This window comes from Papio anubis, chromosome 16, assembly GCF_008728515.1.
Source record: "Papio anubis isolate 15944 chromosome 16, Panubis1.0, whole genome shotgun sequence".
NCBI lineage: Eukaryota > Metazoa > Chordata > Mammalia > Primates > Cercopithecidae > Papio > Papio anubis.
Genome location: NC_044991.1, coordinates 58,989,258 through 59,004,497, shown reverse-complemented (window position 1 = coordinate 59,004,497; position 15,240 = coordinate 58,989,258). Strand labels below are relative to the sequence as shown.

The window sequence follows — 15,240 nt, the reverse complement described above, 5'->3', positions numbered from 1 at the left end:
AGGAAGTGTCTTGATTATTTTACTTTCTCCAGCTTTGGTCCTGGGAGCCGGAAAGGCTCACCTCAACATCCTCAGATACACAGATAGGGTTAGCTGGGGCTCATGGGGACGTTCCCAGGGTCATCTAGCAGGTCAGAGGTGAACAGGGCCTCAAACCTTGGTCTCCAGACCCCTTCCAGGACCCTGACCTCTAGCTATTAATACATCCTGATGTAGTCTCCTTTAGACTGGAACCCTCCCTGAAACCCCTCTCCCAACATTCACCTGTGATTTCTTGGGGCACCTAATGGCAGTTGTGCCTGGTCCCAGAGCTTACCTAGATGGCACCATCCCTCCCAGGGGCCGAAATGGATGGAAGGAAGGAAGGAGAGGGTGGATGTATGGATGGGAAGATGGACGGGTGAATGAGTGAACAAGAGGGTAGGAGAATGGATGGGAAAGGAGGAAGGCTGGTTGGTAGGGTGTCTGCACGGGTGGAGGGGATGTATCGGAAGGAATTACCCACTTATCACGTTCCAAGCAGACTCTGAAGAGCAGAGAGCCGTTGGCGATCAAAGTCCAGCCCCGTCACGTTTCTGCTGGAAGCCGAGGCGGGAGAAGTTGGGTGCTTTGCCCCGGGGCCCGCAGGGAGGTCCAGGCAGAGCCGGAAGGGGGACGGGAGTTTGTGGACCGGCCGGGGGGCTCTAGGCGACATCCCCCCATCAGCCCGCGCCTGCCGGTGCCAGGGTGGGGTAGCGCCCCCGCCCCCACCTCCGGAGGTGGCGGCCCCACGCGGCCCCAACAAACTGCCGTTGTCCCGCGGGCCGTGGGCCCGGCACACTGGGGCTTTGTCCGGCCCCCTGCCGCGACCCGAGGGGGGGGCCCCACATGACCGAAGGGGTAGGAGGAGCCTGTGGCGGCGGCGGCGGCAGCGGCGGCTCCACCACCATTTCCCTCCCGGGCCGGGGGTCGGCGGGCGGTGGCAGTGGCTGGGCAGGGCTGGGCAGGGCCGCGGACGCCGGGCCCCCCGTTCCCCGCCAGGCTGCAGGCCCCGGGCCTGGGACGTCAGGGCAGCTGTGACAGGATCGCTTTCCGGGCGACGAGCTGGGGGTGCGCTCGGACCGCCGCCCCCGGGATCATGGGCAATGGCATGACCAAGGTAGGGGGCGGGCCCCGCGCAGCCTCCCCGGCCCCCGCCCCGGCCGCTGCGGCCCGGCGCTGACCAGCTCCGTCCGCCCGCCTCTGACCTTCTGGTCTCGCCGGTCTCTGTGCGGCGGCATCTCCGTGTTCCTGTGACTCGAGACCGCGGCTGTCGGGTCTCTCCTTCTCTGACCCTGCGTCTCTGTCCCCGCTGTGTCCGCCCTCTCTCCTAGACTCTGTGTCTCTCGCTGTGTCTTGTTTTGGCTGTCACTCCCGGGCTGTCTCCCAGTGAGTCCGGCTCTCCGTCTGCATGTGTCCCTCTCCCTTGTCGCTGACTCCCCTGCTGTCTCCGGGGCTGTTTCTCCATCCTGTCCCGCCTCTGCATGTCCCTGCCTTTCTGCCTCCCCAGCCCCAAAATTTCCATCCCGGCACCCTGCAAGTCCACCTCTCTCCTCTCCTCCTAAGACCTGCCTTCCTCCTCTCCCCTCTTATACCCAAGCTGGCCTCCCTTGGTTCCCTTGGTTGGTTAACTGGCCCCCTCGCCTACCCTCCCCAGAGCCCCAGACCCCTCTCACAGAGGACCCAGGGCCCACAAAAGGGAAGCGAGTGCTCCCTGAGCCCTGAGGTTCATACCCTTCATAGGACAGTGAGGGGCTGTGGGCCCCCCAGCTGCCCTGGGGGTGGAAGGGGGTGCCTCTGCCCCACTGACCCCTGCCTGTCCTTCCTCTAGGTACTTCCCGGACTCTACCTCGGAAACTTCATTGGTGAGCACTGCCCACTCTGTCCCGAGGCCATGGCACTCTGCCTGTCTCAGGCCTGTGTCCACCATTCATGCCCTGGCCCATGTATCTCAGGAATGGGGTTGGGGGTAGGGAAGCGGCTGCAGGCTGGGAGGAGGAAAAAGCTGATGAAGGACAAGGGGTGCGTGTGCAGGTGAATGTCCCCAGGCTCGAAGAGACATGGAGGGAGCATGGGGACCTGACGTTGACATCCCTCCCCGCCATTCAGCCTTACCCAGTGTTCTACCACAAGACCAAAGGAACAGAGCAAAGGGCTCGGGGCCTGGGCTGTGGACCTGAGCAAGTCTACACCCGCACTAAGCCTCAGCCTCCTCCTCAGCACAAAAGGTCTACCAGCCGCTGAGGGCTCTTCTGACCCTGAGGTTCTGGGTTGAAGTCTGTTTAGGGGTGCTGCTTCCAGCGGGGAAGCTGGGAACTCTTCCCCTCTTAACTTCCTCCTTGTCAGAGGAGAGGTCTCTGGAGACGGGCTGGGCCCTCTTGTGAGCAGGGTCATGAGCACCAATCCTGTCACACCCCAGAGCCCTGAAGCAGGTGGGCAGCCTGGAGCTGGAAGTTGGCGGGGGTGAACTGGCAAGCTTTACATTTCCCACTCTCTCATCCATTCCTTCCGCAATCTTCAGTCAGGAGGAGGGGACACCCATGTATAGATACGTTGTTCCTCAGTGGCTTCCAGGCTGGTGGCTGGCAGGCACAGCTGAACATAGACCTTGGGTAGAAAACATGCTTGGTAGAAAACATGCTAAGGGGGCCGGGCACAGTGGCTCGCACCTTTAATCCCAGCACTTTGGGAGGCAGAGGCGGGCAGACCACCTGAGGTCAGGAGTTTGAGACCAGCTTGGCCAACATGGTGAAACCCCGTCTCTACTAAAAATACAAAAATCAGCCAGGCATGGTGGTGGGCACCTGTAATCCCAGCTACTCGGGAGGCTGAGGCAGGAGAATCGTTTGAACCCAGGAGGCGGGGGTTGCAGTGAGCCGAGATCGTGCCACTGCACTCCAGCCTGGGCGACAGAGCGAGACTCTGTCTCAAAAAAAAAAAAAAAGAAAAAAGAAAAAGAAAACATGCTAAGGGGCAGACTGGTCCAGGGCTTGGGTGACCCAAGGTGAGAAAATCATTTCCATCTGCAGAGTCAGAGAAAGCTTCAGAGAGGGAGGGGCTCAGGTGCTTTACCCTCGTAAATTCTGGTCCCTTCCTTCCTGGGAGCTCCCTCAGCTGCTCATGCCACATTGATTTCTGTGAGTATTTGGCCAAGTAAGGTCTGAATCCTCTGTAAGTGTGCAGGCCCCATAAGGGCAGGAGCTACGAAGCTGGCCCCAGACCTCCAGTGCCCAGCCAAAGTATACAAATGATTAGCACTCGGTAAATGCTCATCAAATGAGGAAATGGAGACAGAGGGGACATGTGTTATTTATTCTGAATATAAAAGGTCTGCATATGCTGGGTATGCAGCCCCTAGAGAGAGCCACTGTTGGGTACATCCCTTGTTCATATATCTTTGTAGATAAAGACATAATATTTAAAATAAAAGTGGAAGCTTATTCTGTATCCTTAAAAATACATTGTGGGCATCATTGCACATCAACATATATAACTCTTTTTAATGGCTGCATGCTGTGCCAAAGTATGCCTACACCATTAATCATATAGTCCCTTTTTAATGAACACTAGGTTGTTCCCATGTTTAAACTATTTGTGATATAAGCAGGACTGCAGAGAACATCATCCTCCACACACGGCTTTCTGTGTGAGCAAGTGCTTCCATAGACAAGATTCCTAGAAGTAGAATTGCTGGGTCAAAGAATATGCCTGGGAAGGGTATTTTGGATGAAAAGAACAGCATGAGCAAGGATGGGGAGATGCTGGACTGTTATTTGCATGTGCCTCAGAAGCAAGAGGATCAGGGAGCCGGCAGAGGGTAGGCCAAAGTGGAGTGGTGGGGTGAGGGGGAGAGCTGGGCAGGCAGTGAGCTCCCTCCACACTTGGCCATCAGGGACAAATAAGTCATGCCAGCCAGATTGGCTCAAGCATCCTGTTTCTTTCAGATGCCAAAGACCTGGATCAGCTGGGCCGGAATAAGATCACACACATCATCTCTATCCATGAGTCACCCCAGCCTCTGCTGCAGGTACTTCTTACCCCCATCCCAGGGCTATGCAGGGTGGGAGGGTGCAGACCCGTTTATCAAATATCTACTATGTGCTAGGTGCTATGCTTCCTTCTTGACTCATGTTAACTCATTTGGTCTCCACCACTGGGCCATTTTACATTATCATCCCTATTTGGCAGCTGACGCCCCGAGAGGTCAATTAACTCACCTAAGGTCACCTATCCAGGAAGCTGAGGAGTTGGGGTACAAACACAGGCCATCTAGCACCAAAGTCTCACACAGAACCTTAAAATGGCCCCCATATGGGCTTCCCATGGCCCAACTGGATGGATGAATCCAAACGGATGACTCTGGGCTCTGTGTCTTGCTATGCAACCTTGGACTGTGACTTCACCTGTCTAGGGCTTCGATCCCTCAGCTCTGTCTGCCCCCCAGGGGGCTGTTGTGAGGATGCACAGGGACTGCAAGATGGTGAAGGTGCTTTGCACACTGTAAAGTGTGGTCCCCTCTAGAGCGGTTGGTGCTGGTATTATCAACTCCTGGGAAAGGGGCATGAGGGTGTTAGGACCCAGCAGAGGAAAGTAATAAATCCAGACTACACGTGCTTATGTCAGGAACATCTTCACCGTTTATTTGTTTTATGACCTTGCAGACAGGACTTTGCCCCCTCTGAGCCTCAGTTGTCTGATCTGTAAAATGGGAACTTTGTAACAGTACCCACTTCACTGAGTGGTTGGGAACTACATAAATAGGTACCCAAAAAATCACAACTGATACTATAACAAAGTTAATCATATTCTTATCCCATGAACAGAGCCTCTTCTCCCTTATCTATTAGAGTCTGTATCATCCACTGGAGAGAAAGAACCATGGGTGGGAAAAGGTCCTGGAGATCTGAAACGAAGATCCGGTTCTGCCATAGACTTGCCGTGTGACCTTGGCCAAGGTCCTTCCCTTCTCTAGGCCTCAGTTTTCCCATATGTCAGATTTGATATTCTCTAACAGCAACCTCCAATAATCTACGATTTTCAATGTCATTCAGAGAAGAAATTTCCAGGCCATTGGAGTCTTATTTTGCCTCCTAGGGCAGCCTCGTTTGGGAGTATTTGGAGTAAACAGTCACTAGATTGCATGGGGAAGGTTGTCAAGTCGTGAGTGTATTTACTAATGAAATGACAGTCTACACAGTGAGTCTCTGCTCCTACGGCCCTTCCTGCTTCTCCCAAGCATCTCTCCTCCCTCCCGCTCCATTAGCGCATTTACCAGGCAAGGTTTGATAGCACCACACAAACCCAAGGCCAACGTGTTGCAAAGTGAAATTGCAAACTTTGCCAAAGATGCAGGATGTCATGACCTTGGGGAATGTGAGTGAGAGAAGGGCTGGAATCTCACACAAAGCCATGGATAAATGAGAACCTGGCTGGTGGTCCCTTAGTTACTGCCAGTGGTGGGCCTGGCCCCTGAAAAGAGCCATTTGAACATCAAAATGTTAAGATGGTTTCTTGAGAAAAGCAAGGAGGTCCTCAGGAGGCGGGCAAAAATAATCTTCATGATATTGTATGGCTAATCAGGAAATAAAGGACATCACAGCAAGTTTGTTGGAAAAAAATCCTGACAATTTATTCCTTGATTATTCTCACAATTAGCACATCATTTTATAACCAGGATTCATGAAATGTATACTTGTTTTCATGATTTTTGTTTCTCTTCAAGATAATCAAATCTGCTTTACCTTTTTTACGAAGTAATTTTGTAATTTGCATTTGGAGTGGAGTCCCTTTAAGTAGCCCTTTCCTGGTGATTTGACAAAGGTTCCTGGGTCCCTGTTGGGAGGGATAGAAGACCTCATGCCCAAGTCGCTGATGGGGTTAGGAGACACCATCTGCTTAGAAGGTTCAGGAATCACAAGTGGTCACAGCTGGGAGGCCTCAGAGATGACTACTTTCTTTGGACAGAGAGGACCACGGTGGGCCAGAGAGGGGCAGGAACTGGGCTGGGGTCATGCCCTGCCTGGGCAGCTCAGACCAGCGTCAGGGAGGGTTGCAAGCAAGGTCCCCTGCCTGAGTGTATTTTGTACTTGTAGGATATCACCTACCTTCGCATCCCGGTGGCTGATACCCCTGAGGTACCCATGTAAGTTCCCCTGGATGGACCCACAGATGGACAGACAGCCGCCTCCTGTGGTGGGCGAAGGGGAGGGGGTTTGAAGGAGGACAAAGTACTCAGGCCAGAAAGTTATCACAGGTGGTCAGCTCAACCAGTCCCAGGTCTGACTCTGTCTCAATCATGCCCTTGTGATATGCCCTTGGCCAAGACTCTCGACCTCCCCGAGCCTCAGTCTCATCAGTATGAAATGGGAAAAAGACACTGTACCTTGGGACCAGCTACACCGGCTGATTTGAAAGGGTCACGTTCAGTCTGTTCCTGGCCTTGGGGTTAAGACATCTGGGTTCCAGCCAGGCTTTGCCATTTACTTGCTGTGTGACCTTGAACAAATCACTTCCCCTCTCTGAGCCTCACCTGTAAATCCAGAGTGCATGATCAGAGTCAAGGAGGCTTTCAAAGATCAGATGACAGAGGTCAAGGATCTAGCATAGGGCCTGAAGTATAACCAAGCTCAGAAAATGGGATTTTTGTTTGTAACATCAGTAGTCATGCGTCCCCGCTTGGGATGGAGCCAGGCAGACAGTCCTGCCCCTTGGGAATCTTGCTCCCAGCCCGCTGCTGCCCGTCATTGTGCCCAGGTGCTCTGATTGCAGACCCCAGAGGAGTGGGACCCTTGTATTTCCTCCCACCCATTTCTTTGAAAGGCCACAATAAACCCATCATGATAACAGGGTCCACAGGAGGAGTGCTCCTGCCTAGATGGTGAGATTGGCCCTGACTGGCCTCTCTCACTGCCTGAAATGCCACCATTCTTGCTTCACACACACACACCTCCAGCTCATGCTAAGTACTGGCCCCTATTCACTGCATGTGCTGGCTGACCTGGGGAACCCAGTGCTCTGTGTCCCTTGCTATCCTGTAATTGGGGTGGGGGTGGAACAACTCCTGAGAGATCTGCTCCACAGTGCTCCCTACCCTATTGCTTTCTCCTCTAGCAAAAAGCACTTCAAAGAATGTATCAACTTCATCCACTGCTGCCGCCTTAATGGGGGGAACTGCCTTGTGCACTGGTGAGTCAAGGTTGGGGGGTAAGGTGGGGGAGGAAGGAAGTGGCTGTGCCCTCTGTTGAACACATACTCATCCTATGGGAAGGTTGAACCTGTGAAGGATCTTCTCCAGCCTGTCACAGTGCCTGAGGGCCCACCATTCATTGGAGAGCGGCCAACCCGGGGCTCTATTCCTTATGAGCTGTGTGGCCATAGCCAAGTAGCTGTTTCTTTCGGAGACTCAATGTCCTCATCTGTAAAATGGGGAAAAGAAAGAAAGCTGACCTGACGGGACTGTTGGGAGGAATAGTGAGGTCATGCAAGTAGTTCACCCTCCAGTAGTTCTGGGCCTCTCTCCTCCCCTCCAGGCCTTGGAGGTGATGGTGCAGGGCAGTGAGGAACCCCAAGCTGGGAGACAGGAATTCTGGGTCTTCCCAGGTGCCCCTCGCTCAGTTGATATCATTCATTCCTTAACTTCTCGCTGAGCGCCCATCCTATCCAGGCTCAGGCTGGCTCTGCTGGAGGCCCAGCAACGAGGCTGGTTTCCCAAGTCTCATCTCCCACCCTCTCCCTCCTTCCCCTTTCCAGCTGTACTAACCTCCTCCCCATCTTCCAAACCTACAAGGCTTATGCCTCATGGTCTTTGTACACACTGCCCACAAGGTTCCTGAGTAACCCTTATCCATCTTTCAAACTTCATTGATGTCTATTCCTTGGGAACCCCTTCCCTAACCCCACTCCACCTATAGATTAATACCTCTTCCTATGTGGATCTCCTAGCCCCCAGATTCATCCTCAAAGCTATTATCACCACCTGGAATTGATTCTCTGATCAATGTCTGTCCCCCCAGCCATACTGTAAGCTCCAGGACAGCAAAGACCATGTCTGTTTTATACCCGCTACATTCCCAGTGCCTGAAAAAGAACAGATGCTCAGGACATATTTGTTGACTGAATGAATGGTGTTTCACTCAGGCCTTTGATGTGGGAGAACCCAGGGGGTGCTCTAGGCAGAGGGAACAGCACGGCAAAGGCCTGGAGGTGGGATGGCAAGTCCTGACAGGTCCCTTATGGTTGGAATTCAGGAGGCAAGGGTGGGAGAGCTGAAGCAGGGTGGGGTGCGTGGGGGGCATGGAGGACACTGGATCTTACTTGAAGCCTGAGGGGTTGTCGGGGATCCCAGCTTTGCAGGCATCTCTCGCAGCACCACCATTGTGACGGCGTATGTGATGACTGTGACGGGGCTAGGCTGGCGGGACGTGCTTGAAGCCATCAAGGCCACCCGGCCCATCGCCAACCCCAACCCAGGCTTTAGGCAGCAGCTTGAAGAGTTTGGCTGGGGCAGTTCCCAGAAGGTAGGGATGGATGGGGTCAAGGGCTGGGTTGGGCCATGGGTGGGAGATCCTTCTTCCCACTCAAACTGATCACTGATTGGAACAAATTTAGCCTGTGCCTCAGACCCGGATTTTTCTAGGGTCTCAAACTCATGGCCTTTGAGCTAATCCAGCTCCTAGGTGTATTTTGTCAGACAGCCAGGTGTTTTCTTTTTCAATTTAGAATTTGAATGCCTTTAGATCAGTGCGGGCCCTCCCATTTGACTAGGTCTTCCAGCACTTCCCACTGCCTGCCCTACCTGGCTGGAACCTGAAGGATTTGAGTGTTTGACCCCATCGGGGAGAACTGTCTATGTCCTACTCCACCCCTGTGTTCTTGATGAGACCACAGCAGTTTCCCTCTTATACCTCTTGGGCAGATGCCACGTAGAAATGTCAGGAACTAAGCTTCCCTGGGAACAAAGGATGAGAGGGGGAGGGCTCTCAGCAGGTTGAGGGCGGTACCCAGAGGCTTATCTGCAGGACGGCGTTGGGAAAGAGTCGGGCAAGGAAGAAACCTGTGGGAATGGGGTTGTGAGCACAGAGGTGCAAAGCGGGAGGAGTTACCCAGAAGTGCAAAGAGGGAGGAGTGATCCCGGCTGGGCGCCTGGGGTCAATTTAGCAGGTCTGGAAACGGGAGTGTCAAAGGCGGAAGAGGGGTCAGGGAGAGGGAAGGGCCTCCTAGAAGGGAAGAGGAACTCAGTGACGGGATGGAAACCCGGGAGACGGGAGGCAAAGAAGACGCTCAGGAAGGGAGGGGCTCAGCGAGGTATGGGACGCTCGGAGAAGGGCGAAGGTCGGGAGGGTGGGGGCGGGGCCGGCTGCCTTGACCCCGTCCCGCGGCCGGCCTTGACCCCGCCCACCTCACCCGCCCACCCAAGCTTCGCCGGCAACTGGAGGAGCGCTTCGGCGAGAGCCCCTTCCGCGACGAGGAGGAGTTGCGCGCGCTGCTGCCGCTATGCAAGCGCTGCCGGCAGGGCTCTGCGACCTCGGCCTCCTCCACTGGGCCGCACTCCGCAGCTTCCGAGGGAACCCTGCAGCGCCTGGTGCCGCGCACGCCCCGGGAAGCCCACCGGCCGCTGCCGCTGCTGGCGCGCGTCAAGCAGACTTTCTCGTGCCTCCCTCGGTGTCTGTCCCGCAAGGGCGGCAAGTGAGGATGCAGTTCCGCCGTGGCTCCCCACTTCCTCCCAACTGGCTGCCTTCGGGGGCTGTCGGCGCCTTCCACGCCCCCCAGGATGGGCCCAGAGGCTGGGGGAGCCCCGCGGCGGCCTGAACCCTGCCTCCCTCGCCCGCCCTGCTCATCCGCGTCTGCAGTCAGCATCCCCAACCTGTGCGTCTCTGTGTCCGGGCCGGCCGGCTGCAGCCACCTGGTGCCTTAGTCCGTGGGCTGGGGGAGGGGGCCCACCCTTAAAGGCGGCGGGAGGGGAGGGAGGGGGAGTGGAGGGTTGGACGGGCCTGGAGGGTATTAAAGAGACACAGAAGAAGCTGCCTGTCCGAGTGCCTCCCAGTCATTCAACAAAGGCGGGGCAGCACCAGCGGGACTCTGCCAGGGGCCAGCAGCCTTCAGGAAAGGGGATGCGAGGGAGCCTGCATCCCCTGGGGGCCTGAGGAGCCCACCACCCTCCCGCAACTGCAGTCTGCAGAGTTGCCTCCTGGGACCGCACCTCCTTCTCTAACACCTCCCCTCTCCCACCCAACATACATCTCTCCCAAAGCCACCGTGTCCCGCCTGACAAGGCCCGAGTTCCTCCTTATCTCGGAACCTCCTGCCACCTTTTGAATCCCTCTCCTCCACCCTGAGTGGCCCCTCCGCTCCCCGACTCCCTTCCCATCCCTGTGCACAAATACTAGCTAGGAAGATAAGGTAGTGCCTCCCTCATCCTGACCTTTTACTGCATGAGTTTACTTAATCCTCAGGGAGGAAACAGAGGCTCAGAGAGATCAGGCAGCTTGCCCGAGCACACACAGCCAGAGCAGGGGAAGCTGGACGCTAGCTTAGTCAGTCTGAGTCCCACGATGGCAGGTAGTTAGGAAGTAGCTCCTCTGGTTTGGGAGGTTCCTGACAAGGAGGCTCCACCCCCAGCCAGTGGGAATGACCCTTCCTGCCAAGATTTTAAAGGCCAGGGCTGCCCATCAAAGCAGTAGCTGGCTCTGAGGATGAGTAGAAGTCACTGCAGCTGATATTTCCAAAACTATACCTAAAGTTGAGAGGGATTGAAAATAGCTATAACCCAATAGCCCCTTGTATGGGATTCTTAATATGCACAAACCACTGTGCTCAGGGCTGCCGGGGAGGCACCGATTCCAGCACTGGAGTTGGGGGATGGACAAAATAACCTTCAGCTGCCACCCCAACTTCCTACTCCTCATTCATGCAACAAATGTCCATTGAGTACCTACTGTGTGCCAGCCATTGTGTTCGGCCCTCGGTATATAGCAATGAGCAAAACCTCTGCTTTCAGGTAGCTGCCATTCCGGTCGGGAAGATACCAGATAAAAAATACGCCGGGTGGTGAGGGAGTGGACCATTTGGTTATCTGGGGGAAGCATTCCAGGCAGGCAGAACATTAAGGGAAAGGCCATGAGTTCGTAACCTCCTTGCCAGTAGCCTCCAAAACCAGAAGGAGTTACTTCCTAACTACCTACCATCATGAGTTAGGGTCTTTCCCTTCACAGTTAATGTGAAGAGCAAAGTGGCTGGACTTACCAGAGTGCAGGGAGCCCGCAGTCCTCCAGGCTGGTTAGTTTAAATGGCAACCAGGTGCCCCATTTAAAACACCTTCTATCTCTGATGGTGTCTTCCCCTATTTAAAAGTTTCCATGGAGGCGGAGGCTGCAGTGAGCCAAGATCGCACACTGCACTCCAGCCTGGGCGACAGAGCGAGACCCTGTTTGGAAAAAAAAAAAAAAAAAAAAGAAGCCTCCATGGCCCCCATCATCTATAGGACTGATCTGATGTTCCAGATCAATCCTTCCAGATGCTTCAAGAGCCAGGCGGCTACTGGAATATAGGGCCGGAGGAAAGGAGGAGCACGAAGAAAGCCCTCCTAGCAGGTACACATCAGGAACAATGCTTCCAGTCTCTGGTCAATGCTGGCCAGGTGCCCAGCTCTGTGCCCACTGCTGTGCAGAGGTGCAGGGAGTCGGGGGCGTTCTCTCTCAGAGCCTCAGTTCCATGAATACAGCAAGGAATGGAGCAATCTGAGCAACTTGATCTCTTTCATATCCCACATCTCCTTTGACAATTTAATGAAAGATGCAAACCCCAGAAAAAAATGCATAGACATGAAATTTACATTCACTTTTGGGGGTCAGAGACCCCCACCAAGAATCCACGAAGTGCAGGTGTAGCTGTCGGCAGGCAGTGTGAGGCACACATTTTGGCTCCTGGCTGCACTACCCAGTAGTCCTGTGACCTTGTTAGAGGGTTTAACCTCTCTGAGCTCAGTCTTAACATTAAAACAGGGCATTATACCAACCTCATAAGCTGTTGTGAGAACCAATTGAGACACTGCAGGAAAGTGTTTAGCCAGGCCCAGCACTGTGATGAGCAATCAGTCAGTGGGAACTCCTAATATTTACGGAAATAAGTGTGACCCCCGGACCACCTGCATCAGAACCTCATGGGGGAACTCATTACATTGTGGGTTTCCTGGGCTTCCTGCCCAGAAAGTCTGATTCTGCCGGTCTGGGATGGAGGTCATGAGTGTGCATTTGAAACAAGTTGCTGCCTCTCAGTTCTGGCAGGCGTTAGTTTGAGAAGCCCTTGCCTTTCCAACCTCGACAGTCCAGGTCCTGGAAAGAGACTGACAAGTCTGCAGGTGGGCTGGGAAGAGCAGGTGACAGTTGTAGGGTGGGGCAAAGCTGTGTCTCTGGAAGCTAGTGAGGCCCCGCCTCCTGAAACCTGCAGAACCCAGGCTACCCAACTTGGATGGGTCTTGTGACCCACAGAGCCTCTTGCAGCCCCATAAAAGAGGATCAACGCCCTCCAGGCTAGGCTGCTATGGGGAGGGGCAAAAGGAAAGGGCCTCCCAGGAGAGGGGACAAAAGACAAAGTGAAACCTGCCCACCCAGACTTTCACTTTCATAGCCTCCAAGCATCATCCAGGTGGCCCGTAGTCCCCAGGCCCACATGGATCCAGCCACTGCGAGCCCAAGACCTGGCCCCCTGAGCACTGCATCCCTGATGGCCAGAAGGAAGGAAAGGTCCCTGATGGCAGGTGACCCATGGCAGAGCCAGAGGTCCCCTGCGCCTCTGAGACTGGGGTGGCGCAGATTGAGAGTGGATGCTATATGGGGTTACGCTGGGAGGATGTGGACAAGACCCTCTTTTGCATCCCCTGGAAGCACATAGCCAAGCAGGGCTACCAGGCGCAGCAGGACTCAGCACTCTTCAGGGTAAGGGGACAGGGGACTGGAGACGCTCAGCACTGGGCAGGTTCTGGACACAAGTGGCCCTGGTACTGGGACTGACCAATAGCTGTGTGACCCTGGGCCACTCTCTGGCCTCTAGGACTGAGGGTAATCTTCTCTACATGTAAGGGACCCTCGGACACTCTCTTATAACAATCAGCCAAGGCTGCCACAACCTGCACCACCCTTCCCTCTCAGAGGACCTCTTCTCCCACTCCACCAATGCACTCATGGGAATTCCCTCAGCCTCCCACCCCCAAACCCACCAACCTCTGCAGCTCAGGAACCTTTTTGGTGCTCCCAACACCAGCCCTTCTCAGGGACCTCCTGCAGGAATGTCCTCCCTTTCCCCAGTCATCATTAACTTCTTCCAAACTGGCTCCTTTCTTGAGAAAGAGATGGTTAAGCTGAGGATGGTGGGAACTTGCCAGGGAAAGGTGAAGAGGAGAAGGTGTTGCAGGCAAAGGGAACCACATGTGCAAAGGTCTAATGGTGATAAAGACATGAAGCATTTAGAGACGAAAACTACTAAACTGGGGGAGGAGAGGGAGTGGAGGCAGATGAGGCCCGGGAAGGGCAGTTCATGCATGGCTTTGCAGCCATGACGAAGAGTTGGAACTCTTTCACAAGGGTAATGGGGAGCTATGGTAAGGGAGGGTCAAAACCAGATTTATGGCCAGGAGCTGTGCCTCAACTGTAATCCTACCACTTTGGGAGGTCAAGGCAGGAGGATCACTTGAGCCCAAGAGTTCGAGACCAGCCTGGGCAACATAGTGAGAGCTCATCTATAGAGAAGAGAAAAAACAAAAAAGACCAGATTTGCATTTAGAAAGATCCCCCTGGAGGACCTTCTGGCATTGTGGGGGGACAGTTGCCATCATTTCAATTCTGGGCTGTCTTCCCTGAGCAATAAGCAACCAACCACACACCCACACACCCCCGCCCCCCCCAAAACACCAAAGTCACCTCTAGCCCCTCCTTCTGTGGCCTCCCCCTCTTTCCACAGTGGGAAGCACCTGGAGAGCCTCCTCACACCAACTCCCTCCCTCTCAGCCTCCCAGCCCCCCATGACCAGTCTGGCTTCTGTCCCTCTTGATAATGCCTAAGTTGCCAAATCCAAGCATATGTCTCTGTCTTCATCTTCTTTGGCTCCTGGATGGGTCTGGGTGGGTCTGCATCTCGTAGGCCCTCCCTCCTCCTTGAAACACTCTCACTTGGCTTCCAGAATCTCTGCTGCCTGCCCTGCAACTCCTCCCAGGCCTTTGCTTCTCAGCCTCCATCCTGTCCCCTCCTCTGCTGGGGCTCCCAGCACTCACTTCTGAACCTACTTCCTCATGTCCCACTTTCCCCTTCCATGGCCTCAGCATAGTGGCTCCGGGTCTTCCTCTGAACCCCAAGTCTGCTCATCAAGCTGCCTGCTGGGCGCTGTCTCCTGGATGGCCCCCAAGCACCTCAAACTCAACACACCCCAAACATCACACTCATCAGCTCAGCCCTACATACTTCTGCCATCTGGGTACCTGAACCCTGGCCACTCCCCACCTTCCAGCCTAATTCTACTCCATTACCAAGGCCTGCCGGCTCTCCCCGCAGAACATCTCTTCAGTCGATCTGCTGGAACCCATTTCTGTCAGCTCTCACGGGACAGCTGCAGTGACCTCCCAGGGCTTCCTGCTTCCCCCATCCCTCAGCAATCCCTGCAGTCCTCAAGAGGGATCTTCCTAAATGCAAATCTGGCCTCAATTCTCCCATACTCAGAATCCTTCCATAGCTCCCCATTGCCCTTGTGAAGGAGTCCCAACTCCTCACTATGCCCTCAAAGCCGTGCATGAACTGCCCCACCCTGGCCTCATCTGTCTCCACTCCCTCCCATCCCTGACTGTAGCTCCTTTCATTTCTAAATGTTTCATGTCTTTATCACCGTTAAACCTTTGCACATATGATTCCCTTTGCCTGCAATGCCTTCTCCTCTTCACTTTTACCTGGTCAGCTCCCACCATCCTCAGCTTAATCATCTCTTCCTCAAGAGAGCCTTCCCCGGGAGGTGAGGAATAAAAGACTACAAATTTGGTTCAGTGTATACAGTTTGGGTGATGGGTGCACCAAAATCTCACAAATCACCACTAAAGAACTTACTCATGTAACCAAGTATCACCTGTTCCCCAAAATCTATGGAAATAAAAAAAAAATTTTTAAAGAGCGTTCCCTGATGCATTCATTTATTTAATGCATTTATTAAGCTCCAACTCAGTGCTTCTTTCAAGTCATCACTGAC

The 15,240-nt window shown here is 54.4% G+C and overlaps 2 protein-coding genes and 1 long non-coding RNA gene across 8 annotated transcripts in view; 1 reads left to right on the top strand and 2 right to left on the bottom strand.

Moving 5' to 3' along the window:
• TTLL9 (tubulin tyrosine ligase like 9) overlaps nucleotides 1-614 on the bottom strand; it is a 73,315-nt gene extending 72,701 nt beyond the window's left edge. The window contains exon 1 of one of the 2 annotated variants that reach the window (XM_031656647.1): nucleotides 502-614. The gene's annotated coding sequence lies outside the window, so the exon portion shown is untranslated. The remainder of the gene's footprint in view (nucleotides 1-501) is intronic. The other variant, XM_031656646.1, reaches the window with a different exon arrangement.
• Nucleotides 615-712: 98 nt separating this feature from the next.
• DUSP15 (dual specificity phosphatase 15) lies at nucleotides 713-10,046 on the top strand. Of its 4 annotated transcripts, none has more exons than XM_003904896.3 (7): nucleotides 713-1,138; nucleotides 1,850-1,883; nucleotides 3,963-4,045; nucleotides 6,111-6,160; nucleotides 7,129-7,203; nucleotides 8,363-8,534; nucleotides 9,434-10,046. In XM_003904896.3, the coding sequence occupies exons 1-7, from the start codon at nucleotides 1,118-1,120 to the stop codon at nucleotides 9,704-9,706; spliced, it is 708 nt and encodes a 235-aa protein (XP_003904945.1). In that variant the 5' UTR covers nucleotides 713-1,117; the 3' UTR covers nucleotides 9,707-10,046. The 4 variants fall into 4 exon arrangements, with proteins under 4 accessions (XP_003904945.1, XP_009214630.1, XP_009214629.1 ...); XM_009216366.4 differs by having other exon boundaries at nucleotides 916-1,089; XM_009216365.1 differs by lacking the exon at nucleotides 713-1,138 and adding an exon at nucleotides 1,175-1,407.
• On the bottom strand, nucleotides 5,627-8,447 carry LOC108580629. Of its 2 annotated transcripts, none has more exons than XR_004179049.1 (4): nucleotides 8,332-8,447; nucleotides 7,271-7,433; nucleotides 6,401-6,547; nucleotides 5,627-6,205 (listed from the first exon to the last, which is right to left on the bottom strand). It is a non-coding gene; the product is annotated as an uncharacterized LOC108580629 (long non-coding RNA). The 2 variants fall into 2 exon arrangements; XR_004179048.1 differs by lacking the exon at nucleotides 8,332-8,447 and adding an exon at nucleotides 7,937-8,060.
• Nucleotides 10,047-15,240: the final 5,194 nt, after the last annotated feature.